At 39.9% G+C, this 26,577-nt stretch overlaps 1 protein-coding gene across 2 annotated transcripts in view; it reads left to right on the forward strand.

Annotated features, from left to right (window-relative positions):
• rif1 (replication timing regulatory factor 1) overlaps positions 1 to 25,908 on the forward strand; it is a 101,052-nt gene extending 75,144 nt beyond the window's left edge. The window contains exons 26-35 of one of the 2 annotated variants that reach the window (XM_014021207.1): positions 2,936 to 3,078; positions 3,170 to 3,262; positions 3,339 to 3,387; positions 5,359 to 8,172; positions 8,252 to 8,377; positions 8,458 to 8,535; positions 14,218 to 14,333; positions 14,436 to 14,586; positions 25,053 to 25,176; positions 25,354 to 25,907. In XM_014021207.1, the coding sequence (XP_013876661.1) occupies positions 2,936 to 3,078; positions 3,170 to 3,262; positions 3,339 to 3,387; positions 5,359 to 8,172; positions 8,252 to 8,377; positions 8,458 to 8,535; positions 14,218 to 14,333; positions 14,436 to 14,586; positions 25,053 to 25,176; positions 25,354 to 25,598 (3,939 nt within the window). In that variant the 3' untranslated portion in view covers positions 25,599 to 25,907. Of the gene's footprint in view, positions 1 to 2,935; positions 3,079 to 3,169; positions 3,263 to 3,338; positions 3,388 to 5,358; positions 8,173 to 8,251; positions 8,378 to 8,457; positions 8,536 to 14,217; positions 14,334 to 14,435; positions 14,587 to 25,052; positions 25,177 to 25,353 lie in introns of both variants that reach the window. The other variant, XM_014021208.1, reaches the window with a different exon arrangement.
• The last annotated feature ends 669 nt before the right edge of the window (positions 25,909 to 26,577 follow it).

Consider the following 26,577-nt stretch of genomic DNA (forward strand, 5'->3'; position numbering starts at 1 on the left):
TTTGTTGTTAATAAATTAACATGTGTATTCATAACTTCAGTTGTTTTCTATATGTTGAATATTAGAAAGCTCACTTGTAGCCATCTCCATACTGAATTAAATTTGTGCATTTTTTTTTTTTTAGGTTTGTGACATCATCTTGAGCCATTCACAAGCATCTGATCAGAGCTGCAGGCAGACGTTCCTGCAGGTCTCCAGTTCACCACCATGGAGGATGCAATGCTGAACAGGACCAAGCTAAACATTGAACAGGCTTTTATGAGTTCAGGAGCTGCAGTGGTGCTGTGGAGCTCTTCGTGGAGAACAATCTGCATCTTCAGAGACTGTGACTCTGCTGAAGATTCTCATCACATCTGTTCTGACCACAGCTGAATCTGAAAGGAGCTGAACACTGAAGACAATCCAGACTTTCATCAGGTATAACATCACATCACTGCACTGACCATGCTTTATAAGAATCTGGTTAAAACATCCCTGAATTTAACCAGAGTCATGAAGAAATTTGCTTCTCAGTAACAGAAGAGCAAAATTTATGTACTAAAAATAAAACACTACATGACATTGTAATGCTGTTTTATTATTGTCATTTGTTTAATAAATACACTGGCGTGATACAACTTAGTACATGTTTGATTGCTTTTTGGGATATGTCTATTTTGGAGTTGTAGCCCCACCTGGAGAAAATTCCACCAGTCGCCACTGTCCCTACTCCTCACTTCTTTAAAGTAAATTAAAACAGAATGCAATGTGTTGCTAGTTTTATTTAATTTAAAGTATTGTCAAACAAAACTATCTACTTAACCATATATTTACCTACAAAAAAAGAAAGATAAAATCCTTACTTAACTCCTGACAGAGAAACAGAAAAGTGATGCTTGAACAAAAAGTACCATTTTTTTAAAAATCTCCTTCAATTAGTACTCACTGTAACGTGCGAGCTATGAGGGCTGGAAACCTGCCCAGTGAGAGAACCACTCAAACAACTTTGGAGCACGGGAACTTGTCTCCGTTTATTCAAAGAACTCTCCTCTCTTCTCTCCATACAGGAGAGGAAAAGCAAAACAAAAAACTATCCGGGCCAACATGGCTACCACAAGAGTGCCGCCCTTTTTTCAAAGTCAAAGCACACAATATAAAACTCTCTCATTTATATTATTACAAAAAGTGACTTAAGATGGTGCAGATTCACAAATCAACAAAAACTATTTCAAACCTCAATCTCTGTGCAGCATGCAGGATGTTATTTCATCTACAGGTGTTGAAGCCCTCAGTCCCTCACTGGTCCAGACTGCCGGCTCCAGGCCATTCAAAGTGTTCCACCTGTTTCACCACCTATCAGACAAGACACACTCACACAGCCACGTTAGGTACAGAAAACAAGGGCACACCCAAACTGCAAAATAAATAAATAAACACAAAGGTGCCAGTAAGTGTATAACACACTATTCTGGTCCAAAATGTTACAAAAAGAAAACAACATACAGACTTAACAAGGACACAACTTTTTATGCAGGCTATATAAAAATAAATGTATTTCTCTACCTTAGTGGCACTGGGAGGAGGCGGCCAGGGTCTCATAGGCACTTCCTTCATGTTTAAAATCTTCCCACACAGTGCCTGTTGGTGGATTATGTAGTGATAGTTCAAAATGTCTGAAGAGTCATTCTGCTTGCAGAGTGCAACAAACGCACTGGTGTGACTGGTCATTGCTGGAGCACCATCAGTTGTTATGGAAATGACTTTATAGAGGGACAAGTTGCTTTTATTAATAATCTTCATAAACACAATAAAACTATCTTCTCTTGTGTGTCACTTCAAAGGCAAAGATGGTGAGGAGCTCCTCTTATGAACTCATGTCTGCAAAGGCCATTCTGATAAAACCACACAGCTGGACCACATCATGTCGGTCAATCCATCAAACTGAAGAGAGAAACAATCACAATGTGCGATGTTCATTTTTTTAGCTGCTCCTGCACATCCATATCCACTCCCTCACATTGCTGTGTCACAGTTTGTCTGTACAACTGCACGTCTTTAATAACAGACACATATCACTTTTACTTTTAAAACCATGAAAAAGCGCATCTGCAGCCTCAATAAATGCTTCTTTCATAACTTCTTTCATAACAAGACTTCTTGTGTTGAGCCATGATGCGGCTAACACGGTATGAGGCTGTCGTAGCAGCCTTACCTTGTGCTGGGCCGAGTGAAAATCGATTGCTGGGCTAAAAGCTTGTTTTTCGGCTCCCGCACTTTCTGAGTCCGTAAAGAACTTTTAGGAGGGGAAATCCATCTCGTACCATTTGTGCATCGTCTTGAAATGTTGCTCCAAGTTATCCTTTTGGATAAGGCAGTGCTCGAATTACATATGAGGCAAATAGGCTTTGAATTAGAAAAAAACAAAAAAAATAGTCCTCCCACKCTGGGTGAAAATAAAAACTTTTTGTTTCCTTGTTTGCTCATTTTTCATCCATTTTTTCCACACTAGTAACCAACAACAACTCGTATTACTCCACTTTGATTTGAACACGTGACCCTAAAATCTCGTGAGATCATGTTCTTTAAGGTTAACCGCTGTTTCACTGCACCCAAAACTTGCGAGACTACGACTACGTCTGTGAGAATTGACAAGATGGGGAGGGCGGAGGGAGCGCGTTCAAGGCTGGAATGTGTTTAAACTCCTCCCACCTCCACCGTTTCTGCTGGATTTAGAATGAAGCTCAGCGAGCGGACATGTCCCGGGCCGGTGTCCTGACAGAACACCGGCTCGTCAGCTGTTAGAGCAAAGTTGCGCTCCGTGTTCGACCGGGAACCAGCCGATGATCGACTGGTTGGGCACCCCGATGTAGACATAAGAAAAATCTTTATCAAAATATTTTTCTATTTTTTTCTTCCATAAATTTATTAAATATATGTATTTTATTTCCCCCTGTAGACAAAGCTAGACCTTGGTTCTCCCAAACCTCCATGTAAGAAGGTTCTGGAAGAAGAAGCTTCAATGGGCTTTGTCTTTATTCCTCCTGAGACAAAGGAGCGGGTTCTGACTGAGCACCAGAAGGAAGTGAAAAGAACCAAAAGGTCAGATTACTGAAGCTGCTATTTATTTTTTAAATCTTAAAAAGTTCTGACATGTTCCAGTATTGAAGTGATTGTAATTTGTTTGACACAGAGTTGACATTCCTGCCATGTACAACAATCTTGATGCTTCTCTGGACACAACAGTTTTCACTCAGTACACGCAGAGCCAAAAAGACTGTCTGATGTAAGTCTAACTTCTGTGATTATGATAAATTCATCTTTTGGGTTTGAAATGTACTTAACAGGATTTGTTCTTACAGGGACAAAGTGCCAACTGAAAAAGATGACATCAAAGAGGTTACTGAGGAGGTAATGAAACACACAACTTTAATGCTCACAGAAAAAGCACCCACAAGGGAATCTATTGTGTCCTGTTTTTTTTTTTTTTTTTTTTTTTGTCTGATTGACTATTTTTGATCAGTTCAGGATTTATATCTGTTGGGATAAATTAATTTTCAAGACACAAGGAATAACAAGCAGCATATCTGGTTGAGCTCTTTTTTACTTGCCGCAAGGAATTCATATATAGACATGGTACAATCACATACGATGTCAGTAGCATAAACTGACTTTCTGTACAACTGTCAGACTTTTTAAAAGTCCCCTTCAAAGGGGGCTGAGTACATTCCTGTTATACAACAATGCAAGCTCATGTTCTCCCCAGGTATTGCAGTTCCTTTATCCAGATCCACCTGTCTAATAGCGGTTGTAAAAGTAACGCCATAATCCAAGTTAACAGTTTAGGAAGTCATGGATCAACAGCTGTACCTTCACTCTAACAATATACACTGGTGTGAAAAGTGTTTCCAGATTTTTTGCATGTTTGTCACACTTAATTGTTTCTGAACATTAAACCAATTTAAATATTAGTCAAAGACAATACAGGTAAACACAAAATGCTGTTGTTATTTTTAAGGGAGGAAAAAATTCCTAACCTATATGGTCCTGTGTGAAAAAGTGATTGCCCCCCTTTTTAAAACATAACTTAACTGTGGTTTCTCACACATGAGTACTCTTGTCTCTAGCCACACCCAGGCCTGATTATTGCCACACTTGTTCTCAATCAAGACAACTTAAATAGGACCTGCCTGACAAAGTGAAGTCCACCAAAAGATCCTTAAAAGCTACACATCATGCCGAGATCCAAAGAAATTCAGGAACAAATGAGAAAGAAGGTAATTAAGATCTATGAGTCTGGAAAGGGTTATAAAGCCATTTCCAAAGCTTTGGGAGTCCAGCGAACTACAGTGAGAGTGATTATCCATAAATGGCGAAGACGTGGAACAGTGGTGAACCTTCCCAGGAGTGGTTGGCCACCCAAAATTACTGCAAGAGCGCAGCGACAACTTATCCAAGAGGTCACAAAAGACCCCAGAACAACATCCAAAAACTGCAGGCCTCACCTGCCTCAGTTAAGGTCCGTGCATGCCTCCACCATCAGAAAGAGACTGGACAAAAATGACCTGCATGGCAGAGTTCTTAGACGAAAACCACTGCTGAGCAAAAAGAACATTAAAGCTCGTCTCAATTTTGCCAGAACACATCTTGATGATCCCCAAGACTTTTGAGAAAACATTCTGTGGAACGATGAGACAGAAGTTGAACACTTTGGAAGGTATGTGCCCCAGTACATCTGGCATAAAAGAAACACTGCATTCCAGAAAAAGAACATTATACCAACAGTAAAATATGGTGGTGGAAGTGTGATGGTCTGGGGCTGTTTTGCTGATCAAGACCTGGAAGACTTGCTGTGGTAAATGGAACTATGAATTCTGCTGTCTACCAAAATATCCTGAAGGACAATGTTCGACCATCTGTTCGTGACCTCAAGCTGAAACAAACTTGGGTTCTGCAGCAGGACAATGATCCAAAACACACCAGCAAGTTCACTTCTGAAAGGTTGAAGAAAAACAAAAAGAAGACTTTGTAGTGACCTACTCAAAGTCCTGACCTGAATCCTATTGAGATGCTGTGGCGTGACCTTAAAAAGGCCATTCATGCTCGAAAACCCTCCAATGTGGCTGAATTACATCAATTCTGCAAAGATGAGTGGGCCAAAATTCTTCCAGTGCTGTAAAAGACTCATTGCAAGTTATCGCAAACGCTTGGTTGCAGTTGTTGCTGCTGAGGGTGGCCCAACCAGCTATTAGGTTTAGGGGACAATCACTTTTTCACACAGGGTCTTCCATTTGATGACATGATCGGGCACCTCTGCATCTGCAGACAAATTCACTCATGTACTGACCGCTGCTCCCAAACTTGTGTTTTGGTGTTTTTCAGAATCTTCAGGAAGATGAACAAATGAATAGGGTGGTTAAAGTTCTTAATAAACAGACTGAAGCTAACACCACTTCTAAACCTGTTGAGGAAATGATAGAAAACCGTCCACAGGAGGGAATTTTTCCAGACTTTATAAATGTTTCTATAGAAAATTATACAAACTGTGATGAAAGAGCAGAAGATGTGGACATGGAGTCCAAAGATGAAACAAATGCAGACACATCCACCTCTCCAGATCTTGTTTCTGGGACTCCACAGAAACCTAACAGTCGTCGCCAAACATTCATCACTTTAGAGAAATACAGTGAGGGAAAGTCTGCTACCCCCACCAGTATGTCCTTATTTACAGGTCCTCTTGAAAAGAACTCCAACAGTCCAGATCATTCCAATAATGACCCAGTGTCCACTGAGGCTTCTCTAATGTGTACAAGTCCAAACTTTCAGGATTATCCTCAAAGGGAAAAGATTAGCCCACAGTGCTGTATGAGCGAGTCTCCTCAAAGGCCTAAAGACTCAAAGACAAAAAGTGCTCCTGTAAGACTGATTGAGAGACTACCTGGTGACTCAATAGATAAAAACATTATTCCTGACACACAGACTGGGTGCAATGAAAGTACAACTGTGGCAGACGAAATTAAACCTTCAAGCCAAGAAAAGGAATCTGAATCAGTGCTGAATGGTTCTCAGTCGTCTTTGACCCAGATGTCACCAGATGAACCAAAACCACCCAAAAGCCATAGAGTCAGATCTCAGCTCCTGGGAGAGGATTCTGGGGAACACAGAGCAAGAAACGTGCAGTTTAAACATAAACATTTTGGAGAAGATCTCAAAAGTGAATCTCCAAATACAACACCAAGCAGACCACACACAAGGAGTAAACAAGCAGCTGAGGAGAATCGTGGCAAAGACAGACTGCGCTCATGGTCTCAAAGTAAAATGCGCAATTTAAATCAAACCAACTCTCAAGAAAGGCATCGTAAAAAAATCAAACTTTTCAGTACTTCAGGGAACTTTTTTGATAATCCTCAAATCAAAAGAAACGTCAGTTCACTTGAGTCCAGCCAGACCATCAGTACTCCAAAAAATCTTTCTAGTCCTGAAAGTCAGAAAAGGCATGGTCGTTCTCGCAGAACATCAAAACAGATAGAGGATGAAGGTGAGAAGAATAAAGAGGAGTCCAGCCAAGCTGTCTTAGATTGCTTAAATTTGAAAAATGAACAAGAAGCTGATTCACAGACAAATTTCCAGGAACCTATCTTTTTCCCTCAAACTGACGGCAAGATCCACGACCCTGAAGTCAAGACTGAAAAAGATGAGAATCAAAAAGAAGAGTCTGAAGCTGATTTATCTTCACGTCAGTGGGAGGGACAGGTCCTGGAAAAGGTAGATTTTCATGAAGCCACCACTCCAGCTAATGAGTATCAAGATAAAACAAACATCTTGGAGAGTGATGAAATGAAAAAGAATAAATGCAAGACAAATTTGGAAGAAAACCTTAGCCAAGAAAATAATCTAAAACGTAGATGTACACAAAGTGAATCATTGTCTGAGGCTGTAGAGTATAAAGACAAAGATGACAGGAAAATTTCTATACGACCGCGAAGAAGTACTCAAACAACGCACGCTGTCACTCAGGCTGAAGCTGAAACTGGATGCAGAACCAGAAGGAGCAAAGGGTCAGCATCCAGTCCTAGCTTTACCCCTGATGGTTCTCAATCATTAGAGTTTTCTGGATCAGAGTCCTCACAAGGCAGAGGCAAATATTCAAGACAAAGAACATCAGCAGCCAGCTTGAAATCCACAGAGTCTGAGTCCTCTGAAATCCAGAAGAATTCGCCCATTCCCAAAAGGAGAGGGAGGAAGTCCAAAGCATCTCTGCGGAGTCCTCTTACTTTTAATTCTGTTGAGGAAACACGTGATCTGGCAAAAAAATGTGCTTCTCAAAAGACTAATATTCAGACGTTTGGTGCAAATATGAACTTGGAATCACCAGAAACACAAAATGTGCTGATATCGGAACAGGTCAGAAATAATATTAAAGGGCAAGGTGGGACAGAGTCACTAATGGTGACAAAAATGCAAGCTGTTCATACAGTGAGCACTGTTGGTCTGAAAAAGACTGAAAGTGGTGACACAAAACAGGGCACCAAGTCACATGGCAATGCTGAACAAACATCAAAAACAGATGGTGGCAGTAGTTCCTCACAAGGCAGAGACATCTTTGAACCTGTTGGCCTTGGTAGCAAGCAGACAGAGAACACTTGCTTCTCTGCTGACAACACTATGTTGCCTCTTAATGAGAAGTTGCGAGTCACAGATTTGTTTGAGAAAAATGTTGAAGAGTTACCTCCAGAAAACAAAGTGAAGGAATCAAATTCAGGCCGCCATGATTTTTCTAACACTCCAGAACCAGCGGGGCAACAGCAAAGAGATGTTAAAGAGAATGAAAAGCAGTTCATCTCAAACCTTCCTTCTGAGAGGAGAGCTGAGAAAGACATTTGTCCAGCAGAGGTTGATGATGTCTGTAAAAGTACAGCAATGGAGAACAAAGAACAAACTAACTCTACCAACATGGAATGTTCTGATGTTGGTCTATCTAACTGCAACCCTTTGGAGCCTTCAGAATCTACAATTCAGGACTCTCCGGTAAAACAAAAAGAGCTGGAGGCTGTAACAGAGCCAGATGATGGGCAAAGCCCCAGCAGTGGACAGGCCAAAGGAACATGGTCTCCATCAGCTTCCCCCTCCACCAGTATTCTCAAGAAGGGTCAGAAAAGGCTAATGGAAGTGGAGGTGACCTCTCCTCCTGTTAAGGTAACAAATACAAATTTTGATTCAGCAACACAAAGTTGGAATTTCTGTTTATAAGTTTTATCTCTTTTCAACTTTGCAGTCCCGGCGTGTCTCTTTTGCTAATCCAATCAAACAGCAGGAGATGGGAGGTGACATGGATCGCCGCACTGCTGTGAGAACCAGCTCCCCTAGAAGATCCAATGTCAGCATCATCCCACAGCCAAAAGTATGCATGCAGTCAGTATTGCTATATTTTTCGTTTCTGTGAAACATTGATCTTCAACAGCAATTTATGTCTCATTTCAGCATGTCACAACTCCGGTAAAGTCGATGAGTCCAAGAAATCTGCACAGTCCTAGTAACAAGTGCTCCAAGAAGTGTTTGGTATGTAGACTTTGAAAAGGCCCTTTCAAGGGAAGCTCAGACAAACAATAGCTGGTTTTCAGTCCCGTGGTTTCGAAGGCGGAGCGATCTCCGCTGGAGGGCAGGAGGTAAAATGTCTATGGAGGACACTACTGTAGAGAGTCTTTATTGTATGGATTTAGGTCCTATTTCAAGATATATAACAACAATTTGTTCACAAATATGTCAGGCATGACTCGTATGATGAAGATGAATGAGTTTTCTACAGAACCTAAAGATTTGCTGAAGCTGTCTGTACCACATACTCTTATGGTACGTTCACACCGAACGCGTTTTGAGCGGCAGGAGCGGCCGATTCACATGCAAAGTCTGGTGGACGCGCCTCTAGAGGTCGTGCGTCGTGTCACGTACGTTTTGGGTGGCGTGCAAGGAAGGCGGAAGGGGCGCAGAGCGTTTTCCACGCATGCGGTGCTGCGGAAGCAGTTGCTGGCCGAGCCTTGCCAGAGTTCAAATATCTGAACATTTTGCCGCTCGACGCGTCTCCCACTGAAAACCGAAACAGACGGACTGGAGATCTTTACCTGAAATCGACCATGTGCAATTGGATTTTCTGGCAGGATATATCGGCACCATCAGCTGGCAGCTTCTGGAGTGACGAAACTAACCGAACAAATCGCCTCTAAATCATCTGGTGAGTTAATTATCTGCTGTGCGCAACGTTCGCTTGCTTTTTAGTAAATAAATCAAAGCCATTTTCTTTTATTTTATCTTTATTCACCCGCTGAGGAGACACTCCTCCCACACCACGCTGCTGCTGCTGCTGCAGCTGCTGCTTCTCGTTCTGGTCTGAACACTAGTGCGTTCTTCGGTCTGAACATAGTGCGTCCAACGAGAGGCGTTTTGCACTTTTTGGCCGCTCAAAATGCGTTCGGTGTGAACGTAGCATTACATCACCAAGTGCCAAATAATAACCAGCCAAGATTTGATCTGATGAATAATTCCACACGATTCTGCCCAACCCTATGACAACATATGATAACACTGATTATCATACACAAAGATGAAAAATGTAGAAAGCTCACAGAACGACAATGTAAAAAGTGGATTTTAAAGCATCTGCGGTCGGGAGGAGCATAATGCTGGTGTCTGCAGGCAGCGGCCACTATATCAGAGGTATGTTAGCTGCTAACTTGTTTTAAAGGTTATGTTTATAATGATCGTTTATTTAGTAGTGAGTATTAAGTTACTGGTAGTTTAATGTGGACCTCATCTGGACTTTAGGCTGCCCTAGTTCTGTGTCGTTTGGTGCTGGATGTGTGTTGACGTTAGCGGCTACTGTTAGCATGATCGTAACATATAAAACAATATCAGAAAAAACACTCACCCTGGCAAAAAACAAATGATAATCATTATGGAGTTGTTTGGTACCGAGGTTTTGGATCCACCCGCTGAATAAAAAGTTCTACTCCTCCCGTTTTTTACGTGGTTTCATCAGCTGTTGGGTGTAGTTAGCATCCAGTTAGTGCTGCACCGTCTGCCCCGGCAGACTGGTAACGGGACCGTAGAGTCCACTCGGTGCTTCTTCTCTTGCCTCTTATAATCGAAATAGTGAATCACCTTCTTCCTCATCAAAGTCCTCACTCTGTCTCCGACTGTTTTTCCTCCATCTCTGCCTTTGAGCTCCTCTGTCAAACTGCGGCTCGGTCCGGCTTGGTCCACCTGTCCGCAGCTGGACTGGAGCTCCACATTCATAGCCCTTTTTTTTTCCATCAGAGACACTAAAATAACTAACTAAACTTCACCGTAACTATGAAATATAATTATGCAAATATAATAAATGTAATAAATTCCGGATATGTCATTGCTGACCTCCTATCTCGCTGTCTCTCCATCGCAGCCGAACTTTATTCAACTTCCTCCTCTTTTTATTTTTATCCTCCTGTAGATTTTTTGCTGCTTTTCTAATATTTTCAGGCTTCAGTCAGAAAGGAGTTTAGGTTGGTTAGGCTTGTTCGGCAGGGTGGGGGTGAGACCAGAGAGTGGAATGAGGTGTTTTTCCCCCATGAATCAGCCCTCTTTTACATCCACCTGCTGCAACATGCTTCAAATATGACTAACATTAATAAAAAGAGCCATAATTTTATTTAATTTAATATATAATTTAATCAGTGTATAATTATTTATTATTAATTCAGTTAGAATGAGTGGAGCACTCGTAAACTACACAAGATATGAGCATTTTTTCAGATTGCAGATACTCCACTTTTTCACTTCTGACCTCATCCAAACTTCGCGCTCTAGTGGCACTGCATCGTGACGTCACGTGAAACCCTCCTATTGCACCTATGCAGGGCTCTAGAGTGCAACAAATTTGGTTGCAAATGCAATCTGATTTCCTAACAGTGCGACTAAAAAAATTTCTGGTCACACTGGTGCAACCAGTCGTTCTAGGGGTTGGGGGAGCAGTCACCCGCCAAAAAAAAGTTATCATCAAACAATTTAGCAGTATCAACAGAGCCCTAGGAGCAGTGGTTCCCAAAGTTGGGGTCAGGACCCACAGTAGGGTCTTGAAACATCAAGGTGGGGTCCTGAAAATATTTTTTTAATAATTACACAAATAAATGACAACTAAGAACATTTTTTCCTGTATTTAATAAATAATAAGATTAATGTACTTAAAATGGACAAATATAGCATACTAAATTATGACCAGACCAGAGTTGGAAAAACATTTTTCTTGTGGAGATGAAAAGAAGATGTGGACAGTTGCTTACTCTTAAGTCCATCTTGCTAATTTAACAGTGCTCTGGGAGTACAGCAGCTGATCATTTCAGCAGAATGAGGAAGCTCACCTGTATGGCAGGCTGCTTTTACAGTTAATCGGCTTCACCACAGTTACATTTAAGTACCTGAAATCGTTTTTATCACTAGAGCTGTTAAAGTGAGAGATGCCTGAGATTCAACTACTGCTAATTAAATTGCATACTTTTTCATGTTCTGTAATTTTTGTTAAAATAAAGATATACACCCTTTTAATAAATAGTAATATTTCTACTATTAATCATTATTGTCTGTTAATCATTCTGGTTTGGCCAAGGCCGAAGATCCAAAAGGCCAAACTACAGGAGTTAGCCATCTAACTAAATTATTTGGGAGTTAATATTGCCGTAATGGACAGTGATTAAAAAAATGAAGATGTAAACTGCCGATGTTAAATGCGACGTGGTTGAAAATTTGGGTGCACCTAACTTTTGTGCTGAGGCACTTAAGAAAAAAGTTAGGCGCACCGGTGCAGAAAAGGCAAAATGTTAGTCTAGAGCCCTGCTATGAGTAATGTGGACTAGTTTTATGGCAAGTGTAGACACTTCAGTAATATGTCTCCTTAGAACAAAACATTTAAAATTTTGATAACCTTTGGAAAAACAAACATTTTGCAACATTGTGTTTTGTTGTCTTATTCAGAAAGAAATTGTCATTGTGTCATACATGTAAATTAGGCAAATGACAAGACAGTGGTGACTCCTCTATTTAACCATTTTAATCCTCAAATTATGACACAGAGAAAAAAAAGTCATACTGTACATGTATTCATTTTTGATGTCAGTTAACACAATTAGGTTTTTTTTTTTACGTTGTCAAAATTGCTTCAAACGCTTCTTTAACCTCACAGTAACTTTTCCACACACTAGTGTTCCTTTGGGGGGGAAATTGGCCCATTATAAATGCATTTTTTTATCCCATATTTAGCAGTCTAAGCCTTCTGGAGAAACTAATGTATTACTCAGGAAACCAACTCTATAGGATTTATCAAAAAGGAAAGGCTTAAGTCTAAACTTTTTCATCACAATTGAACCCTTTGTTAAAACTTTGTCTCTGATCCAGCTTGACATCCAAGAAACGTACACAGTCTAAGGAACAAATGTTTTGACATTTCTATCTTTTCATCCACAAAACAGTCTGCAGCAAGCTGTCCATGGTGTAACCCCACAAACATTTAGGATAGAAAATGTCCTCAGACTGTGGCTCCACATTTTTAAATTTTTATTAAGACCACTTCCATCAAAGAAATCTTGAGTGGTCCTGGTGAAGTCTACTCCTCTGATCATAAAATAGTTTGGATAGGCCGGATTTTGATTACTCTGACAATTTACTGACAGGCATATACAGTATGTACTGTGTTGGCAGGATTTTGAACACAAACACTGAATCGGAACAGAAACCTGATACTGGTCTTGGTGTATCTGTAAATGAAGCCTGGTGAATTCAGTCAGTTGCTAATACTTATATTAGAAGGTGTGTAGCTACTTCTTATAAAACTCATGTCAAGGGCAAGTAAGTGACTATACAGGTCCTTCTCAAAAAAATTAGCATATTGTGATAAAGTTCATTATTTTCTGTAATGTACTGATAAACATTAAACTTTCACATATTTTAGATTCATTGCACACCAACTAAAGTAGTTCAAGCCTTTTATTGTCTTAATATTGATGATTTTAGCAAAAAAAATAAAGTAAAATCAAAAATCCCTATCAAAAAATTAGCATATCATGAAAAGCTTCTCTAAACGAGTCATTAACCTAATCATCTGAATCAACGAATTAACTCTAAACACCTGCAAAAGATTCCTGAGGCTTTTAAAAACTCCCAGCATGGTTCATTAATCAAAACCACAATCATGAGTCAGACTGCTGACCTGACTGCTGTCCAGAAGGCCATCAATGACACCCTCAAGCAAGAGGGTAAGACACAGAAAGACATTTCTGAAGGAATAGGCTGTTCCCAGAGGGTTGTATCAAGGCACCTCAGTGGGAAGGAAAGGTATGGCAGAAAATGCTGCACAACAAGAAGAGTTCTCAGTCAGTGATGGTCTGGGGTGCCATGTCAGCTGCTGGTGTTGGTCCACTGTGTTTTATCAAGGCCAGGGTCAATGCAGCTAGATTTCAGATTTTGGAGCACTTCATGCTTCTATCTGCTGAAAAGTTTTATGGAGATGAAGATTTCATTTTTCAGCATGAACTGGCACCTGCTCACAGTGCCAAAACCACTGGTAAATGGTTTACTGACCATGGTATTACTGTGCTCAATTGGCCTGCCAACTCTCCTGACCTGAACCCCATAGAGAATCGGTGGGGTATTGTGAAGAGAAAGTTGAGAGACGTAAGACCCAACACTCTTGATGAGCTTGAGGCCGCTATCGAAGCATCCTGGGCTTCCATAACACCTCAGCAGTGCCACAGGCTGATAGCCTCCATGCCACGCCGCATTGAAGCAATTTCTGCAAAAGGATTCCCCACTAAGTATTGAGTGCATAACTGATCATAATTATTTGAAGGTTGACCTTTTTTGTATTAAAAACACTTTTCTTTTATTGGTCGGATAAAATATGCTAATTTTTTGAGATAAGGATTTTTGGTTTTTCTTTACTTTTTTGCCAAAATCATCAACATTAAAACAATAAAAGGTTCGAACTGATTCAGTTGGTGTGCAATGAATCTAAAATATATGAAAGTTTAATGTTTATCAGTACATTACAGAAAATAATGAACTTTATCTCAATATACTAATTTTTTGAGAAGGACCTGCAATTCAATTACTATGTGAAAAAAATGTGGTAAATGAAGAGCAAGTTCATTTGGATTCTCTGTAGAGTTTGAAGACTTTATTGGTTTCTGTTTCATTGTATAGCATTTATTTCCCATCCAGATGTCTGAAATTATTCAGGAGCCCCGAGACATCCCTGCAGACTGCATCTATCCAGCTCTGGTGGGCTGCCCTGCCCCCGTGGAGGCTGTGCTGACTCAGCTCTCCTCCACTATGTGGTGAGAACAAAGCACACTTTAGATGAAACTGTCGCGCATCCCTTCTTTTAACTTCATATGCAGCTGAAGTAAAACTGAGGCTTCTTTTTGATAACCTGACAGGTCTCGTGCCTTTGGGCTCCTAGTGCGCTCCAGAAAGATTAAAACGGTGGGCGACCTAAGTGCCCTTGCTCCTGCTGATGTCAAGACTCTGCCTATTCGATCCCCAAAGATTTCCAGCGTCAAAAAGGCACTGAAGGTCTATGAACAGCAGGTAACAAGCAGGTCACACGCTCAGTTATGGAAAAAATTCCAGTTGAGTTTATTTTRGTGAACATTGTAAACTTGTTCAATTTGGACCATTAACATTTTTGCGCTTATAGAAAAGTAAATTGTCTTGAATATGAGTTTTTTTTTTCTTTTTTCTGAAACCTTCCTGTTGATTTTTAACCTTAAAAAATGAAAAAAAAAGGATTTAATTGTAGGCTATTGTACTATAAATAAACTCATCATTGTTGACTACTTCAATTACAGTGAAGGACTCTATGAATGCACTCTCAATAGGCAAACCATTCCACCCCTACAGAAAGATATCCTAACTTATAGAGTGCTTTTAGCAACATAAAAACTTATTTTTTTTTTTTCCTTCCTCGGGGTTTAAAGTTTTCTGTTACCATGACGGATTTCTGACATTTTGAACATGGCCAGGACAGATTTCTATCATCAGTAATAAAAAGAAAAACAAAACTGGTTGTTTTCTGTTGCGGCCTCGTTAAAGCCGCCCAGTGTACCCCTAAACGGGACGCTACTTTCAACAAATCAAACAAACCCTAGAGCACTTTTATCCTGCAGAGCAGGGTGGGTCTTTCAGTAAGACCAGGTGCACCAGAGACTGCAGGAGTAGCTGCAGGCGCAGCGGTCATTCCTGAGTGAGTAGACATCCTCTCCTCCCTCACTTCGCTCTGGAGCTTCCCTAGACTTGAGTCTCTAAAACAGGGCCATTCAACTGGCAGCCCCGCGGGCCACATCCGGCCTGCGAGTGACCAAAGTCTGGCCTGCCAATTGGTTCATTCATCTCTTAAGCCCAAATCCCCTGTTTTCTACTTAAATTACTCAAAGTTCTTTTAGTTAAACATTGGCTTGTTTGGTGTCTACAGAAACATCAGAATCGTGGCTACAAGCTGGTAAAATCATTTCTATGAATATCTAAGACAGTTAAAACTACAAGCAGTTAAAGATGAAAGTGAAAGTGAAAATAAAATTGGTTTAAAAATTTGGCAAGTCAGAGATGTCAAAATATTTTTTGTGTTAAAGAGCCATAATGTTAAATTTTTGTTTTTGATATTGTTTAATTATTTTATAGGGTTCTGCATGTTGTATTCATGACATATCTTTCTAATACTTGGTTTATTTACATTATAACTTTTAATTGCTGGATGTTCTGCCCCTGAGCTGTTGGCCTACAGTAACTGTGGCCCCCAGAGCAATTTAGTTGAATAGCCCTGCTCTAAAACCTAACTTTTTATTAAATATTTTTGTTCAGAGCATCGTTATCCAACAGATATGTCCAACTTTGTGTTTTTGACCAAGCTCTTTGTGCAAAGACCGCTGCGCAACATTCAAAGTTTGTCAAGCTTTTGCCCTCCTATCCTACAACATTTCAAACGTTTTCTGCTACATATCCTTTTGAAAAATACTACGTAAGCGCCAAGTATAAACACAACCAATGCTGACGAGAGTGCGCGTGTGCCCTGCGCAAGTACTCAACTGAGTCTTGAGAACGTTGACACAGGCATGCACTGCAATGCGCACAGTCTGTGAGTCTGAGATTCACTGTTTGAGTTTTTCTAATTAAACAATATTGACTAACAGATGAACATATTTTTGCCCCATATTAAAGCAAAGATGAATCTCCGTTTAACGTTTATCATCCCCCACACCCACACACACACACACACACATACACACACACACACACATACACACACACACACAATCATCACTATGTTCTCTAGGTGAGTGTTTCCAATGTTTTTGTAGTTTATCATAAGTATACAGATTTTATTCTTCACATTTTAATAGGAATAACAAGGTTTTGCATGTGCTAAGCCTATTAATGTTTAGAACCATACTTTGACAGAACTGCTCTGACAAATTGATAAATGTAATTCAATAAATGATCAAATATGAAGAATTAATTATTTTAAATGATTGCATGAGCTGTAACCATTTAAATATTATAATCTTTTTAAATTACTATGTTAAAAAATCAGTCTAATAAAACAGTTTTAGTTATTTTGTGCTGTGCAAAAGACGTGCTATAAATTTTAATATAAATTAAAGCACATACACACATGTGTTTGCACTGAAAAGTTATGGAGATGGTAAATATTAGTATGACTATATCTGTCACAGGACAAACAAAAAATGTTATTTTTAATTAAAACACTACAATGACATAAATATAACTACAGAAAAGCTGTTCAAAGTTATGCTCTAACTTAGAAATCTCTTTGGTCCAAATAGTTCAGGTTAAATTATTTGTATAATGTTTGATTAGTGAAAAAATACTGTGTACTTTGACTAAGGATATGCACATAATGTATAATGTTAGGAGGATAATGTATACAACTCCTTAGTCAAATTACATTAGGAGTATAAAATACTTGTGTGTGGTGGTGGAGCGCAGCAATTTGGACAAAATATTTCAGTCAAAACATGATTTTTTTCGCTTTAACCCATGCTTTCTACTCCACATAGTTCTGTTGAGTGTTGTCTTTTGTTAATGTAAGAGTACTCACACCTCATGAGAGTTATAAGGAAATTATTTATCAAGGGTTCTTATTAGGGAAAATACTAGGGATGGGTACCGAATTTGATACTTTTTTAAGGACAGACCGAATTCTGTCGGTACTACCGAGAACCTATTCACGTAGCACCATGCTTTGGTACCTAAACGCATCATTGCAACTGTATTGGCATAAGAGTGGTGAGTTTTCCATGCTTGTCCTGAACGCAGCATCATGACGTCAGCAGCCGCTGGTTCAGTAAACAAAGCTCAGTCTGTACTTAGCTTGAAAGCGAGTCTCGAAGCTCGCTCCTCATGGAGTAAAACACGCCGGACAGACCGCCTCTGAATTATCTGGTGGATTAATTATCTTGTGAGCCGTGTGCTTGCTCAAAGTAAATAAAGTACCGCAACTTTCTTTATTTCATCCACCATTAAAGGGAGACCGGCAGAGGAAAACAACAGGCGCTTCCCAACAGTCCGAACGTGTCTGATCTGAAGGAGCACAAGCAGCCAACTTGAAGCGTTGGACGCGTTTTGGATGCTCAACGTAGCTTGAATACCTTTTACTTATGTTAACTCAGTCCTCTTTTGCTTATTTGATTTAAATTTATTTGCCTTCCATGGACCTCCATCACACAATTGTTCTAGCGGGGAAATGACATCAATAGAAATACATGGAGCTGGATTTTAATTTGTCCAATAAGACAAAACAGTCTTGTTGTTTTCAAGAGTTTTCACCTTAAAGAAATTAGTTAAAAAACTGATGTTACAATACTAAGAGTTGGATGTTGTCTTGATATTTTTTAAATTTTATATATTGAGAAATATGTTAAAAAAAAGTTTATTATAAAAAACACACACACACAAAGTACCGAAAATTGGTACCGTTAAATACCGGTACCGATTCCCAGGTACCGGATATTGGTACCAAATCGCTTCAAATGCCAAAGGTACCCATCCCTAGAAAATACCTCCTTTGTGCAAAGTGAATAACACTACGTAGCTCAGTGAATTTGATTTTGGTCCAGCAACAAACAAGATCATTTATTTACATAAAATAAACTAATTATGAGTGGACAACTTAATTGTGAGCAATCAATTTTCCTATAAAAGTTTAAGAATTAAGAACAATCAAGCACACGTCCGAGCTTAATTAATTATTTAATACTGTAAGAAAATTATGTGTTCAATAGACTGAAGTCAAGTCAACATGAAAACCACCAAAGTTAAATAATATGATTAGTAGAAGGAATAAAACCATACAAAACCAGAATCTGGAACTGAGTGAGGTTTATTGCCAAGCGGAGCTGACAGGAAACCACACTGACCAAAAGCCAGGAAGTGCATCAATTTATACATGATTCTTCAATGCCTGAGTTCGCCCCCTACTGACCTACGGCTGAATCACAGGCATTCATACAAAAGTCTCAATCTAATGTTATAATAACGTTTCAATTGTGTTGTTTATGATTCGGACATGTATCTCACTCTATATCAATCAACCCATAATAGATCAAACATTATAAAAAGGAAAACCTAAGAATCTTGTGTTGTGCTTCTAACATCAGTACTAACCTGTAATAACTATAAATTTCTTCAATACAACAAATTTAGAAACGGCAAAACATCAGGCTTTAGATGTTAAATAAACCAGAACTTTTGCAGGTATTTAAACGTAGGTTTTGGCAAGACGGATAAGTCAAGGAATAGGAGGAAAGGAGAGTTAATTAGTTTGTCTTAAAGAACGTAGGTTAGCCAGAAAGGCAAACATTGTCCACTTGACTTCAGCCAAAGCCAGGACGCTAGTAACAAGCCAGCTTTTACCTTGAAGATGACAAGTAACCCATCACAGTCCAGGCAATATGAAGGTCGTGGAGTGGGCAAGGAACGTTGAGCTTCTAAAGCCTGAAACATACTCGCTCCAACGCCGACGGGTCGACGCGCGGTCACGTGGTTGATCGGCAGTCGTTTTCGCACAGGCTTTTCATAGTCGCTGCGCGGAGCTCGGGGAAACCCCCCTCCCACTGTACCATATGTCACTGCATGGAATTTCCCCTGCAACAGCTGACAATCATTGCAGAAAAAAAAGGCTCGTCACTCACCCAACGTATTTATCCATATCTGTCCTAGTTAAAGCTCCAAAGTTTTTATCAGTCAGATTCCTCCGTGCACCTCTGTTTTATCTCCATTCATGAGTTTTTCACAGTGACTATCTTACAAAACTCTACTTCCTGGTGTCAGCTCTGGGAGCGAGTTGGGTTTTTTCCCCTCTTTTTTTTTTTTTTTTTTTTTACGAGTGCAGCAGCACAAACAAACAAGCCATAAGTTTTTCACGGTTTGACTATCTTATAAAACTCTGCTTTCTAGTCTGGGAGCGAGTCGTTCTTTTTTCTTTTTTCCCCCCCCGAGCGCAGCACAAACAAAGACGCCCACGAACTTCAGACCAGTCACACATTACCGTCGACACGGGAGGGATGTCAAAAAGTTCTGCCGGGGGGTTGTGCCAAAAGGGGCTGTCGACACGACGCTGCGAAGCCCAGTGACGTAATTTTCGTCATTAAACTGCGACAACCCGTGCCAACGTCGGCAGTTCGCAGGGAGTATGTTTTCAGCTTTACTCTCTCAAACCCTCCAGGCACATACTTCTCAGTGTCAGTCTGAAGCTCTGCATCAGCCATAACAGAGAAGCAAGGCTCAAGCCTGGTTTATACTTCGAGTCGCACATCTTTCCCCCCCCCTGCTGAGTGACAAAAAAATTGTGCATCTTGTCTGATCTCCTGCTGCTATCCCCGGTGACAGCCATCTTGTGCATGGCCTCCAGTCAGAACTATGCCGACGAGACATTGAGGCTCTCAATGTGTGAAAGGTCCAGAGTTTGTGTGTGTGTTTGTTATGAGGAGCACCGCAGCGGGCCAGTGGTCCTCAGCTGTGACAGCGCTGAGGAGTTGGAGCTGGACCAGAACAGGACCCCGAGTGTTCAATTCCTTCTGCGTGTTATTTTGTTTAAAATGATATTTTTTGTCTGAAGCCAGTTTTAAAAAGAGCTTAAAAAGAGCTGGTTAGATCAAGGTCCCAAGAACGAACATGAGCATGCAGCTGGTCACGTCTTTTTTTTTTTCCATCTACCATTAACAAAAACATAAATAAAAAAGAGGCTCTACTTCACTGAACTTAACACTGATGTTGAGTAGAAAAATCTATCTAGCCATCGGTATTGTAGTTTACAGCGGGTAAAATAAGTATTGAACACGTCACCATTTTTCTCAGTAAATATATTACTAGAGGTGCTAATGTCATGATGTCGGTAACAACCCAAGTGATCCATACATACAAAGAAATCAAACCATAAATGTCCAGAAATGAAGTTATTTGTAATAATGTGGAATGACACAGGGGAAAAGTATTGAACACATGAAGAAAGGGAGGAGAAAAAGGGATGGAAAGCCAAGACACCAGCAGAACTCTCTCAGTAATTAGAAAGCAAGCCTGCCCGTTGTCAGTGCAAATTAATATCAGCTGGTTCAGACCCAGATGATGGCCAGGTATCACACAAGAACCATCTRATGATGGGTAAAAGTAAAGAGCTCTCTCAAGACCTTCGCAACCTTATTGTTGCAAAGCATAATAATGGCATCAGTTACAGAAGAATTTCTAAACTTCTGAATGTTCCAGTGAGCACTATTGGGGCCATAATTTGGAAGTGGAAAGAACATCATTTCTCCATAAACTGACCATGACCAGGTGGTCCTCGCAAGATTTCTGACAGAGGAGTGAAAAGAATTATGAGAAGAGTTGTCCAAGAGCCAAGGACCACTTGTGGAGAGMTTCAGAAAGACCTGGAATTAGCAGGTACGATTGTTTCAAAGAAAACAATAAGTAATGCACTCAACCGCCATGGCCTATATGCACGCTCACCACGCAAGACTCCACTGCTGAAGAAACAGCATGTTGAAGCTCCTTYAAAGTTTGCTGCACAACATTTAGACAGGCCTGTGAAATACTGGGAGAATATAGTCTGGTCAGATGAGACCAACATTGAACTGTTTGGATGCCATAATACTCATCATGTTTGGAGGTCAAATGGCACTGCACATCAGCCCAAAAACACCATACCAACAGTGAAGTTTGGAGGTGGGAACATCATGGTGTGGGKCTGTTTTTCAGCATATGGTRYTGGCAAACTTCAAATAATTGAAGGAAGGATGAATGGAAAAATGTACAGAGACATTCTTGATAAAAATCTGCTTCCATCTACCAGGATGATGAAGATAAAACGTGGCTGGACATTTCAGCAAGACAATGACCCCAAACACAAAGCCAAGGAAACTCTATTTGTTTCAGAGAAAGACAATAAAGCTGCTGGAATGGCCCAGCCAATCACCTGACCTGAATCCAATAGAAAACCTATGGAAAGAACTAAAGATCAGAGTTCATAGAAGAGGCCCACGAAACCTTCAAGATTTGAAGACTGTTTGTGGAAGAATGGGCCAAAATCACACCTGAGCATTGCATGCGACTAGTTTCTCCATACAGGAGGCGTCTTGAAGCTGTTATTGCCAACAAAGGCTTTTGTACAGAGTATTAGATAAATTTCAGTAAGCGTGTTCAATACTTTTTCCCTGTGCCATTCCACATTATTACAAATAACTTCATTTCTGGACATTTATGTTTGATTTCTTTATGTATGGATCACTTGAGTTGTTACCAACATCTGGTGAAAATTTCATGTCATTAGCACCTCTAGTAATATATTTACTAGGGGTGTAAGAAAATATTGACACGCTGAAATATCGCGATATTTCATTTCCTGATACTGTATCGATATTCTAAAGCCCTGTATGGATTTTTTATTAAGTTTTAAAATGTCAACTTTCCTGCCAGCCATTCATTTTCATGTTGTAGTTCAGCCTCTGACCACTAGTTGGCAGCAGTGAGCCAGCCACTTGGCTCCTCCACAGCTTGAGCGCCAGAGAGTAAGAGAGCATTAGCATTGTGAGTAAATATTAGCGTCATGCTCCGATAGCTGAATCTGAGCAGAAAAGACCGACACCATTCTAAGCTGAGGTAAAGTTACAAATATTTATTTATTTGCCAGAATGTCTGTATTTTAAGCCAAATTAAGTGTTTTGTGCTCTCTTTTTGCCAACTGTAGTCAGCTTTCACGTTACGCATATAGCGCATGCGTCTATCACCTCGAGCGAGCTCGGCACTCCCCCCGTGACATAAAACTCTGTCTGTTGCTCTCAATATCCGGCTCATCGCATCAAAGTCCATGTACTTTATCCTGCTGTGTTCGCTTCAAAAATTGTTTAACTCATTTAGCTTCTCAATTTCTTAACTGGTTTTCTTCGGGACTTACCCTGCTGTTCGACCCACAGTTCTGCAAACGTTCTGGATGCAGGTCAGCTGATCTCAGAAACTCTGTGTGCCGCAGCTTCATATCATCTGTTTACTGAACTGTATGACAACATAAACGCTATTGTTAAGTGCTGGGTGACCATATTGTAAATTAATATTAAAAACTAAAAGCTGCAAAAAATATATTTTCAAACTATTTATTGGCAAATTTAGTCTAATAATTGAAAACATGGATGAAATATGAAACAAATAACGCATACAAAGCAGAACACAGCTAAATGTATCAAAAGTTTGTCTATATAATATTAGAATTTTCTGAGACAATGAATTTTGGTTTTTCATTTTATTTTTTGTTTTTTTTTCCCAGTAAGAGGTCTTTATTTAATAGAATTTTTGGACCCAAAAAATTGCAATATATCGCCTTGTTTACAATACTGTAATATATCGGAATATATCGTATCGTGACCCCTCTGTCATGATATGTATCGTATCGCCAAATTCTTGCCAATACACAGCTCTAATATTTACTGAGAAAAATGGTGATGTGTTCAATACTTATTTTACCCACTGTATATATTTTATATGAGCTGTGGGAGGGCAGCGGGAGGATTTATGATAGTTTATGGCCAACTGCATCTTCAGCCTGTTTATACTCTGTCAGGAAAAGACGTGCTGAAAATGAGCAATCAGCAACCTGCATTCTCACATCTTATTGAAGTATAATCTAGGCTTCACTGGATCCCGTTTTACAAATAAAAGTACTTCCCAGCAGAAGTCAGAACAAGTTGCTTGTGGAGCTTAAAAGCTCGTGTTATGTGGGACACGCCGTGTGTTTGCGTTGGCGATTCCCCATTGGTGTATGGGCAGAATCACCGAGCCAAGCGCTGTTTCCCCGCGAGGAGAAAACGTCTGTTTCCGTGTTGGGGTACGGAAGATAGTACAGGGAGATTAGAAAGTGTTAGACGGCATGTCGCCATCTGGAACTAAACAAAGATTATGACATCTGCACGTCATGTTGACCTTCACTCAACACTGAAAGAATGAAGACGTTTGCAGTATGATTCAGACAAATAAAACATTGTTTTATAATAAAACTTAAACCATAACGATTAGTTAGTTAAGTAAGACATTTCAACAGAAAAATCCATAACATAGCTGAATCACAATGAGAGTGACAGATCTGTCCTCCTTCCTCATGTAACATTGTCTCTGATTATCAAATTCATAAGAACTCTTAGTTAAAAGAAAAATAAATGAAAATAATGGAGATTATCCTGTTAATTATCTATTTAAGAAAAAGAGAATGTCTTTTTAAGGTTAAAATGACCTTTACGGCCTAAATTCGGTTTAACTGGAACAGAGTTCTGTCTGTCTTAAAGGGTCCGTCAGAGGCCTGAGGTCAAAGACAGTTGTCTCGTTTATTCCACTTGAGGTGACTGCTACATTAAGAAGAATGAACATACAGCATGTTTAAACCATCATTTTACTGTCAGCTAGTGTGAAGTACAACTCCTGCTATGGCCTAAAAATAATTCAAAACTGTGGCACAGTTGGTGTTAGGTTTGGGTTGTAAACACTTCCTGTTAGGTTTGGGTTGTAAACACTTCCTTGGAGAGAAGTGAAGGAGACGAAGCTGAGCAGATCACGGGAGGTTTTCAGCAAACTGGCCGCACGGTTACACAAGCACTTACTGTAGCTATAAACACCACCATGAAAATAAATAAATAAATAAAAGTGAAGTCCGAACGGTAAGACCACAACAGCTTTTTTATTTTATTTTATGATTATTTTTAACACAACAGCTGAAGCCTCTGCGGACGGTCTGCACATTATCACACCCACTGCGTGGAGATACACGGACACTGAGCAGAACCGACCTGACCCAAAGTGAATCAAGTAGAACCGAGTTCATGGAGAGGGGCTAAACAGGTGCCACAGTTATATATTAAAGTCGAGATGTCAAAAGCAAAGCGGTCCAAAGTGTGGTGTCACTTTATAAAATAAGATGCAGAAACTTCCACCTACAACAAATGCTTTAAGAATATTTGGTGCAAAGACAAATTATTAATGGTTTTAAGTTAAAATGTTGGTCAATTTCAAGTTTGACTTTGACTCAGAAATAGTTATTACTTCATAAACCTCTGTGTGAGTGTGTGTGTTTTATTTATTTATTTTTAAGGTACCTATTTAAATACCGTTTAGGAACCGGTACCGTTTTGAAAGTATCGATTTAGCACCGGTATCGAAATAAACCCTTTCAAAAGTTGGTGTTGATCAGAACTTTACTGATAAATGCAACACTAAAATGTTTAGGAAAACAAAATATGAAATTATTATGTATTTTTAACATGACAGCACTGACTCTATACTTCTGTTTACCTGGAAGTACAGTTTGCTTTTCTGATCTGTTCGGTTTTGAGTATTGTCTTGTTTTAAAGCAAAGTGATGTCAAATTGGTGTCTTTGTATCATTTTTGGCCACAAATAGTTCCTCCTTAAACATGGTTATGCTGCTCAGTTGTTGGACTGAGTGGTAGATTGAAGTTTTAGCCCTATCCTGATGTGTGTTCAACTTTCAAACTGCCCCTGCAGCGTAAAGGGCGAGGAGGAGATGAGCTGAAGAGCTTTGATGAAACAGAGCTGATGGCATCCGAGATCGAGGACATGGTTCCTCCAAACCAGGACAAGGACAAGACTACAGCAGGAGAGACACTCTGTGTGTAAAATGCTCTGTTTCTTTAAAGCTTCATGGAAGATTACATATTAATTTGTATAAAACCCACCTGCGTGACACACAAACTGTTCGGCTAAAAGTTTCTGCATGCTGGATTCATGAAGAATTTTCTCTGCAGCCTTGTTTTCTTCTCATTTGTAAACATTTCTTTATATGCAGCCACAGAGCTGATGGACGAGTCGTTCCCTCCAAATGTGGACTCCAAAGCCACGCAGACACCTGATGGAGCAGAGGAACCTCTGCCATCAGTGGTGGAGGCTCTTAGCTGCAGGATGATGCCGCTGGAGCTCAGCCACTGCACGCCACAGCAGCTTGTCCAGATGCACTATCAGCTGGGAGGCATGATGAAGTGCCTGGTGACCGAGTTACAGACACGGGTCTGCCATGATGGTGGAAAACCCTGAATAGCTCAGAACACAAAGACTGTGAGAGACTTGTTTTATCAGTTCAGTTATCAGTGGATTTTGTGGATTTTCTCCAGATCTGTTAAATTTTAGATTTTTCTCACCTTTTTGGTATTTTTATTCAATATTTGCAGCTCTGTTTCTTCCATTTGGCTAGACAATTTTGTGAAAACAGACACTTCTTAGCATCTGCCGCACATTAGACCTCTTGCCGATTTTATTTTTTAAAATTGATACAAAGTCTGAGCTGCAGCTTTTATTTGTGGTTTTAAATACTTAATAAAATATAGAACTCATGAAATAATTTGCAAAGCGCTGTCATTTTTTCCTTCAGAAACTGGGAGCAGGTACTGTAGATTTTATGTACATTTTATTTGTTTTATTTTTCCGCAAGTTTCTCAGGAACAAAAACATGGTCCCAATAGTTTGAGCTGCTGTAATATTCACTCTTTCTGCAGCTCAACGTCAGCAACAGAATTAGCCAGAAAAGCTACATTTAAAAGCACAAAAACTGTCAATCTGTCTCTCGTGTTTGTCTCGTGTGTTTTCATTCTCATCTTTTCCTCCCTCAGTCTGCTTCCTGCCTATAGCTACGTTTACATGGACATAAGTAATCAGATTAAACGGCCATTCGGAATAAAAATGTGTCATTTAAACACCCCATTCAGATTATTCTGACCCGATTCAGCTCGATCCGAATGAATTTGTAATTGGAATGAGAGGAGTGGTTTATGCCGATTGGTAATCCGAACGACGTGCATGTAAACACTTACCATCATCTTTGAAAAAGATCATGATCATCTTATTCTGATTTTGGAAAACTGACCTGACTGCGCATGTCTGCTGACTTTCATCCACCGGTATCTGCTCTTTTGTGGAGGGAGGGGCAGCAGCGCTGCAGCTCAGAACTTTTCCTCCCGTTTTCTTACAAAAAATCACAAAAATGTGGCTTAAATGCAGTAAAAAGCAAAAAAGTTAA

The sequence above is a fragment of the Austrofundulus limnaeus genome, unplaced genomic scaffold (genome assembly GCF_001266775.1).
Source record: "Austrofundulus limnaeus strain Quisiro unplaced genomic scaffold, Austrofundulus_limnaeus-1.0 Scaffold282, whole genome shotgun sequence".
Lineage (NCBI taxonomy): Eukaryota > Metazoa > Chordata > Actinopteri > Cyprinodontiformes > Rivulidae > Austrofundulus > Austrofundulus limnaeus.